A 9,194-nucleotide genomic window follows, 5' to 3' on the forward strand; every position below is an offset into this window, starting at 1 on the left:
TAACGAAATAAGTAGAATTATGGCCCACAGAGTCCCTTTCTCCGCTATAGGAAAGGTTTGTGACTATATTACTATAAGGGCATATTATAGTGTACAGATAAAATGCAGTGTAGAATTCTTGTTTTCGGAAATCTGCTTTGCGATGCATTGCATTGTTTGTCGATGACTTCCTGTTTTCCGTTTTAAGTCGTAACATAATTGTCGTGCCTGCCTATCCTGCGTGCTTTATTATTATTCACAGTTGTTCAATGCATACAGTTTACTAAGAAAATCGCTGTAACATGGAACACTTTATGCTGTTGCTGTGCCAATGTTTTGTCTAAATGTATTTGTTCAAAGAACTTCAAAATAATCAGTATATACAGTTGTCATTCTTGTGTAATCATTGTTGACTTTGTAATGGAATGATTGGTTATTGTTGTTGAACTTGATTGTTCTAGTCACTCCAATACAATTTGCGATTGTCTGAATGTTTATAGCGCTCGATGATCCATGAGCCTCAAGGTCGTTGATTGCTTTATCAACCCTAGACTCGATTGTTCAGCTAAAAGCTGATTGTCTTGTGAAGCCGACAAGCAAAGTTGTCTAACTTAACACTGAGCTTCTCTTAAATTGTACTCTTCAGTAGTTTGCACAAATATGTTGATTGTATAAACTGATTATATTGTTTCTTCTTTAAACGATTACAAATTGACAGAACATTGGCACATCAACAGCATTTCATTCAACAGTTAATGTTATAGCATTGAGACTTAGCTATATTCAACTGTATTGTGTTACTGGTTGCTGGTAACTTCTAACGCGACTGTACGACTTTTTACAGCAGGCCAAAATACATATGAAAAAAGGCATGACGAAATATGATCGCATAAGTTGCAGCGGCAATCAGGAAACTGTCGTGACGTAGAGTTAAACTTTACTGATACTACACTTAAGGACGACAATTCTATGTTTTACACAATTTTATATTACATTAATTCATAATATTATCACAACTTCAATTTGAAGAAGTTCAGTGTTAAGATAGACAACTTTGTTGTCATCTTCACAAGACAATAATTCGTTAAGGTGAACAATTAAGTCTGAGGGTGAGAAAAGCAGACAACGACCTTATGAGACTCATGTATCATCACCCGCAATAAACAATTCAACAAGTACTTTTAATCGACATGTAGGCTTTATTTATTGTTCGCTTAGCAGGCCTACTCATTACAACTGTTTTTTTCTTTCATCATAGACCTACTGTGTCGTAAACAATTGTAAATATTGATACGTGATTAAATGTCACAAATATTGTCACTTCACTTTATAGCTGCAATTATCAACGAAATGGTAAATCGTGCATTAGTGATTGGATTGTTATAAATATCAGATTTGCAATAAACAAAATTGTCAAGATAGATAAATTTTAGTTTTGATGCCAGAGAATATGCTCTTTGAAATAAGATTTCTATGTCATTGCTCAACTTGTATAAAATATAGTTAATCAGTAGGGCAACCAGTTTTTTGACCTAAAAAGTTTAAATTTTGACCTTATTTTGAAAAACGCTATACTGATAGTCTCTACACTGTCAACAGCAACTTTCTAATCTAAAGCTGCGTTTAAAATTGACAAAACGCTTTTCTAGTGTTGACTTTTTTTCGTTTCTGCATATTAAGATTGACAACTTGCAGTTTCAAATGCAATGCCTTCACATCGTGACGTCACCAGACGCGCTAAAAGGCCTTCCCTCTCTTTGTGGCTTTGGTTCTAAGTATAATTTGGGGCACTGGAATTGTTTGCGGTACAAGAAAAGATAAAAACGGAAGAATAATATTACAAAATGGTTACAAAATTAAAAGTTTAATAGATTTTGACCTAAAACGAAGACCTAAAGAAACAATTTGACCGTATTTTGACCTAACGTAACATTTTGATTTTATTTGACCAAATAACTTCTATACCACACGTCGTACAAAGCTGAAATTTGTTTTGTGCTTGTTTGATAGCATTCTGAGCAGGTTAAAAAAAATTGACCATATTGACTTTTGGTTGCCCCATTAATCAGCTTCTAGCCAACATTCAACGACTTTGCTCATTGACCCGTGAAAAGTGCAAACAACGGTTTAGAGCGGGCAGAAGTCAGAAGTTTACGAGGCCAACGTTGATCGAAGTGAGTTTAAATTTTAGTATTTGTCAGAGAATAGCCTAGGTGAGTAGGTGTGTATAAGTCGGATCTGGCACAGAAGTGTATAGCCAAATGACCTTCACAATTTGGGTAGCAGGGGCCTAGTATATAAATAGGCTACATCATGCGGTTGTGTACTTCTGCAGTAGAACGAATTTTAGATTTGATGGGTATGCGATTTGTGAAGGAAGATTTGTGTTGGATGTTTGAAATCAATTCAACATTTTGCCCGGCTCTGATCATTTTTGTTTGATTAATCACTTCCTTAACTACTTCCTGATATTATGCTTCTCTGAATCAGTTGTCGACAATCAAGGCATTTTTACGAGTACATTTTGTCTTCATCTCAGCAGTTTAGATTTTCAAGTTTAACATAATGAAATTTGAATTATCGATCCGTAGCTATTATTTTTCTCATTGTGTTTGAGAAAAATGAAACCTCAAGTATTTTAGCAGATAAATTAAAACAGTTGTTTTTCCACTAGAAATTTAAATTTTTTGAATTGGCAATGTTAATCCTGTGGAATTAATACTTCTTGTTTTAGTTTAAAGCGAGCATGTAGGACTTAACACACAATAACGAATTATTGCTACCAATAAGAAGATGATTTTCATAAAAGTTTCTTTTGTTTCTTTGCTCTGTTTTGTGCAATCTCATGCATCAAGTCAAGGTGGGTGGAAGTTCTGCGATGGTTTCCACAAAACTTACAATTTCATTTAAGTTGGAATGTTTTTCGTAAACTCATTGAATTCTCATGTATTTCTGGTTTCAGCCAATGGCAATTTCTCATTTGCCTCGTATTTTCAAGAGGATATGATTCTTCAAATGAAGCCACACCAAGCTCAATTGTGGGGGTACGGCACAGTAGGGGCTGTCGTTAATGTTTCTTTGAATCAAGATGTTTACTCAACGAGGGTCAAAGCAGGCCACGATGGACAGGGGGTGTGGTTGGTGGCTATTCGACCACACGATGCCGGTGGACCTGTTACGTTTCAAGCGGTGCAGGACGACCACGGTCTGCTCAGCTGGATACTTCTTAAAAATGTTTTGTTTGGCGACGTTTGGATTTGCGGTGGACAGAGCAACATGCAGTTCACCATGTCAATGGTAAGCATAAACGTCTTATTGTATACCTGCGTGTGTGTTTGACCCTGTCTAATAAAAGCAGTAAAATCTATTGACTGGTTAATCAGTGACAGACACTCCGAGGTCTCTGACGGTTCATTAAACGAGAATTTCCACGTTAATTGCAATGCCATAATAATCATCTAACAAGAATGTTTTGAAAAGGTTATAAACGCGACAAAAGAAATAGCAGCAGCATCAAACTACACCGACATCAGAGTGATGACTCCAGCGCAGGTCGAGTCGGACTCTCCGTTGTATGACTTGAAGTCGATCGAAGAGAGTTGGTCCATTCCCTCATCAGGTCTGTTATGTGGTGACTCTATTTGTTTAAAGTGAACAACAATGTTTAGAGTGGATGCAGTTCGTCAAATTTATCAATTTTGCAGACTCCCTGGGAGCAAAAGCTTGGAGCTATTTCTCGGCAGTTTGTTGGCTCTATGGTCGTTATGTTTATGACGAAATAAAGGTCCCGATTGGGTTAATATCTCCCAACTGGGGGGGTACCCCAGTGGAAACATGGTCGTCACATCGTGCGCTTTCCAAGTGCGGCTTGCAAGATCGATCCGCGAGGTTTGATGTAGCTGAATAAAATGGTTGTGTTGTTAAAAACTTCACAGGAATATTTGCTCAAACTATCAGCATCAGTGGCTGGACCCAACTGATGTGGACATATCACAACTGTTTTTTTCCAGCTTCCGGTTCAATAATAAAGTTCCTACCAGCAACAGTGTTCTTTGGAATGCTATGATTCATCCTCTACTTAACATGACTGTAAAAGGGGCGATATGGTACCAAGGTAATATCATTGTCTAATTGTCCGTCCGGTATTGTACAAGCTGTGAGGATCGAGTGACTTTGTCTTGGTAGGAGAGGCGAACACGTACTACCACAAGGATGTCTACTCGTGCTCCTTCCCAGCCATGATTGAAGATTGGAGAAAGTCATGGCACCAGGGCACCATGGGGCACTCTGACCCCCAATTTCCTTTCGGATTCGTGCAGGTCTGCACATTTATATGCAAATTATAGCGCTGCTGTTACATCTCATTCAATGTATAGGATTAGTTGGTTTCATTTAACACCGCGATACACTGCATAGAAAATCAGTTCATGCATGGCTTAATTGTGACATCACACAGTATATCTTATTGTCTCTATTTCCAGCTGGCAAACGATGAAGGCCCCGACGATGGCTCATTTCCTGTCATTAGGTGGCACCAGACAGCAGATTATGGCTACGTCCCTAACCCTAAGATGCCGAACACCTTCATGGCCGTGGCAATGGACCTGCCTGACAGTGATTCGCCATACGGGGCCATCCACCCCCGCGACAAGCAGGATGTGGCTCGAAGGCTGTCATACGGGGGCCTCAACATCGCATACAAGCGCCCCATCGACCCACAAGGCCCCATTCCAAGCAGTGGGGTTCGAAGTGCAGATGGTCGTGTGGTGCTGACATACCCCAACCATCAACATCTCATTGTCTCCGAGCAGGGAAATTTTCAGGCAAGTGACATTGATCTTATACGGCAGCCCAGGAACCAAACTGGGTTCGCAAGATTTTAGAGCTGGAAATATTCAATCAACAACAAAATTGCTCAAACCCCTTCATCATTATAAATATTATTCCTATTTGCTTATCACGTAATAATGAACCTTATCATACTCGCGTTTTATGACAAAAGAGGATTACGTCATAATGCCAGCTTCGATAATCAGAAAACTTGGTGTAATAGGTTCAACGATCTATTTACCAACAGCACGATAGAGTAGCTGATGGGCCAACAGTCTAAACACAGCAGTGGTTGCCACGCTAAAGCACATGATGTAGCTCAAATTTGAGCGCTGATTGTTGCCATCAGCTATACTCCGTTCCAAGCAGTGTCCCTTTAAGAAAAGTTAACACTGAGCAAATGTTTGTTTATTGGGCTGAACTTTTAAGGTTGAGTTAGCAGAGTTTAAATGGGTCATTAGAATAAGGATAAAATCGAGTCGAAATATGAACAAAGTACACATTTAATTCAAATATCTTCCTTTGTAGTCGTGCTTTTCCAGTGTCTATGCACTTTTTCCAGGTTTATTGCTAAATATTGACAGGTAGCTGATTAATTAATATGATTGATTCCGATTCTTATTCATTATGGGCAAAGAAATCGCCCAACCGTGAAGACACGATACTCAGTGAAGCGTTTCAAGTGGTAAAAGATCCGTGCCCTATGCCCCTGTCTCCCTATGCCCCTGTCTCCCCACGCCCCTGTCTCCCCATGCGCCTGTCTCCCCATGCCCCTGTCTCCCTATGTTCTGTCAAAAAAATGTTGAAGATTTTGTTGAAGTGCGCGGGAATAAGATTTCACTGCACTAATGGCCTGTTGGTGACATAGTTGTGCATCTTTGAGGGAATTTAGGAACAAACCCTGACAACCGACCCTTCTGCTGAGTTGCTGTGTTGTGGCATAATCTGGCAAATCGATTTCTAGCGCATGCTCTTGGCAGCTAGAACTGATTTGTCGACCCCACCCCGTCAATGACGAATAATTAACATAGAAGGCCATAGAAACGTCATAGAAGGCCGCTAAATCTCGTCAACGGGATCTGATTAGAAGAGTTGTCTGGAGCGGTTTTCTTTAAAAATTTGTCTTCACACAAGTCTCAGCCTTATCCTTATTTTTAAAGGTCTGCTGTAACTTTTCCAAGTGCGACCACCAGAAAGCTTCACCAGATCCTGATTGGCTGTGGGCACCTATTACGTCACACACACATCGGAGCGTGACGCTCAGTGCAAAGGTTTGCGTCGAGAAGGGAGGTTACGCTTCAGTGGTTCGATACGCATGGTCGCTCACGCCATGCAAGTTCAAGCAGTGCTCTGTATACAACCACATCGGCTTACCAGCGCCACCTTACGTAATTACGCTCGGAGATATTTGAACCAATGACGTCATATATATCAATGTACAAAAACAATTTTCATTTCTTATGCACTCGCTTATTCCATTGTGAAATAATAAATTATATTTTTTTACATTGCACTTAATTATCACCTGACTTTATTGTTATTATTGTACTAATAATAATATTGTTAATATAACAATATTGTTAATATTGTACTAAGTATTATTGTAATAATACTTGTGGTAAAGAATCGCGGTGACGTAGATTCGTAGAATATGCTCGTTACAATGAAATACTGTTGGATACGTTTCTCGTGATACATAACGGTATCTTTCTCTGATTGGCTGAATATAGCGATATAAAAACTGAGTCTTGGTTCAAATCGCCCTCTTCTTTCCCTTTTCATCATTCAATTCAAGTCGTTAGCTCTATTCGGATTCCAAATGATGTGAAATTGCTTCTGGTGTAATTTAAAGGCAACTACATTTGAAATACAATTCGGACTTTATGAACGTTGTGCTGACATACAGAAACATAGCAATAAACAACAGAGTCAAAAAGTAAATAGACAAAAGGGGTTCTAAACGAACAATTAATGCCTTTGTCTTTATGTCACCAAAAACATCATTATAGCCCCATCATCGCCACAAGTATTCAGATGGGGCTATTTCTGTCAGTGGGCCTGTGCTTGCAACCCCGGCCATAATCCGCTACTGCTCGATTAACGCATGTTTTGCAAAATTGCAGTTCTACTGTAGCGCAACGAAGGACATTACGCTACATACATGCTGTTGAGCTGTTTCTGATCGACGACTGCCGGGCTGCATCTAACTTGACATTATTTCATTGGCAAATAACATGTGTCGAAACACAGGCATAACTTGACGCGAAGAGACACCTCAAGAAAGAATCTATCTTTGTACCTCCTTGTCTTGAAGTTCACTGACTTGAAATAGGAAATGTGAAAGAGGGAAAAATACAATGACCTTTTCGGAAAATAGGATAGGCTATAAGTTATAGCCTAAACACGATATATGGGCCGCTACCTAGCAGACAAGGTGGCGAACGCTACACTAAAGACCTTTTATTGTTTTCAAGCCGTTTCAAGCATTTAAGTGTGAATAAGTACAAGTTAGACGTCATATTTGCAAAAGTTTATGTTTATGTTCTTCAAATCACTACAGATTTGAGAAACATTCGTTTGTTTGTAAAGACATGGTAATATGGTTGCCGTTGTCAAGCCCAATTTGTTCTGGGCATTTTGACCTGTGAGGTGGAGGTTTAACATGAATCAGGGAAAACTTTCCGTTCGAAAACTTCGGATATTGCCCGCGGGCCCAGAATAAAATTATAAAGTTAGAAACTTAACTTACAACTTACAAAAAACAATACGTAGAAACTTACTAAGAATATAAAGGTTTTTGATCGAAAAACTTGCACCAAGCGACATTTTCACGTGACGATTCCCAGAACAAATCTGCCACTATACACTGTCTGTCACAGAGATTGACTTTATTGTATGACGTCATCATCAGCTTTAAAATCTTGTCCACAAGCAATTAAAACCTTCCAAGCGATCCAGATTAAGGTGGTCCAAGCGATCCAAGTGAATCTGTATATTTACCCAAAAATCTGAGGGATCTGAGATACCCAAAAACTTGCGTAAAAGTCAACAATCTGCGCCGGAAAAATCCGGTGTATTGTACAAACTTTACGGTAGGTTCTGTACCACCGCGACGTTTCAGAAATAACGGGCGGTAGATCTGGAATTACAGTTTGGAATTGGATCAAAGTTGTTATAACCTCTGTGGGATTTCTATGGCCTCTGGTTCAATTCAGAAAGGCGCCATTTAAACGATCACAATACAAAGTTTTCTCTGGTTTTTGCTTAGTAAACCATTCAAATTTAAAGAAGAGGCAACTTGTTTTAATCTGGGAAAGTCTGTTTAACAGAGTTCTCTGGCTGATACAAGGCTAGTACTTTTTTATTGGAACGCTGTTGTCGTATTTGTAATTGACATTCCTTGCTCCTCTACACCCCTTCCCCCACCAACCAAAAAAAGAAAATCAATAAATCGCACAAGGGAAATAACCTTTTGTCTAAGGCAAGCGCGCTGAAGTTAAGTGGCGATCGCAAGACTGTAGGTAAGCTAAACCTAGTTTGTAAAAAGGCAAAGTTGAGCGTGCCCAGGTTTTCCTCAATTAACAGTAGAACACAAGATCAGTGAGTCCTATGGAAGACTGATTTATAAAGGCTCTATAGGCTGTTAGAGTAAGTTTATTTTCGCCATTCAAAGTAAACTAAAAAGTATCATAATCTAATTTTAACATAATTGATTGGTGTGGGGCAGCGAAAAGATATCAAGGTCAGCTGCCCCAGATTCCATTGCAAAAGAAAAAAACCATTAAAACGAATAAAAAACTGAAACTCGATTAATTAAAATAATATTATAAAATAGATCCCTTCACTTCGTGCGTGTGCAGCTACGTACAACTTTGTCATCGATCCTAATCGGGCAATCATGACGGCTCAATGGATGAAACCATTTTTGCTAATTTGTCACATATCGATGATTTGAAACATTTTCAGTACTGATGTGATCTTTTCTTTTCTATGATAATACCCTTACTGTGTCCGGTCCTTTCTGTCTTGTTCTTAGCATTGTAGGGATTCGACACACTCGCCACTTGATAAGTTGATAATATCCAAAAAGTTATGACTAACTCACTCCTTCAAACAAACTATACCCATGGTCGAATATATACTTTAATAAGCTACATAAAGATGTTGTTTGTGGTGCCTTTCTTTTACTATACAAGGTCTCGCATTGGTAAGTACCATAAATGCAAAGTTGCGGCATAAGGTTATATACCACTTGAACAGATGGCTGTGTGAGTTAAATTTAAGCTATTAGGCGGCTGTTTAATTTTTTAAGCTTAAGTGTGCAGGTAGTTTGTTTAAAATTTATCTTGGGTGTGCAGCTGCCATAAAATACAGATCGGTTAATG

General features: G+C 38.9%; 1 protein-coding gene across 1 annotated transcript; it reads left to right on the plus strand.

Annotated features, from left to right (window-relative positions):
* The first annotated feature begins 2,678 nt into the window (after nucleotides 1-2,678).
* On the plus strand, nucleotides 2,679-6,693 carry LOC143468660 (sialate O-acetylesterase-like). The gene is made up of 8 exons (XM_076965992.1): nucleotides 2,679-2,839; nucleotides 2,942-3,276; nucleotides 3,460-3,598; nucleotides 3,684-3,867; nucleotides 3,990-4,093; nucleotides 4,165-4,298; nucleotides 4,461-4,802; nucleotides 5,970-6,693. The coding sequence occupies exons 1-8, from the start codon at nucleotides 2,773-2,775 to the stop codon at nucleotides 6,219-6,221; spliced, it is 1,557 nt and encodes a 518-aa protein (XP_076822107.1). The 5' UTR covers nucleotides 2,679-2,772; the 3' UTR covers nucleotides 6,222-6,693.
* The last annotated feature ends 2,501 nt before the right edge of the window (nucleotides 6,694-9,194 follow it).

Source organism: Clavelina lepadiformis, chromosome 8 (assembly GCF_947623445.1).
Source record: "Clavelina lepadiformis chromosome 8, kaClaLepa1.1, whole genome shotgun sequence".
Classification (NCBI taxonomy): domain Eukaryota; kingdom Metazoa; phylum Chordata; class Ascidiacea; order Aplousobranchia; family Clavelinidae; genus Clavelina; species Clavelina lepadiformis.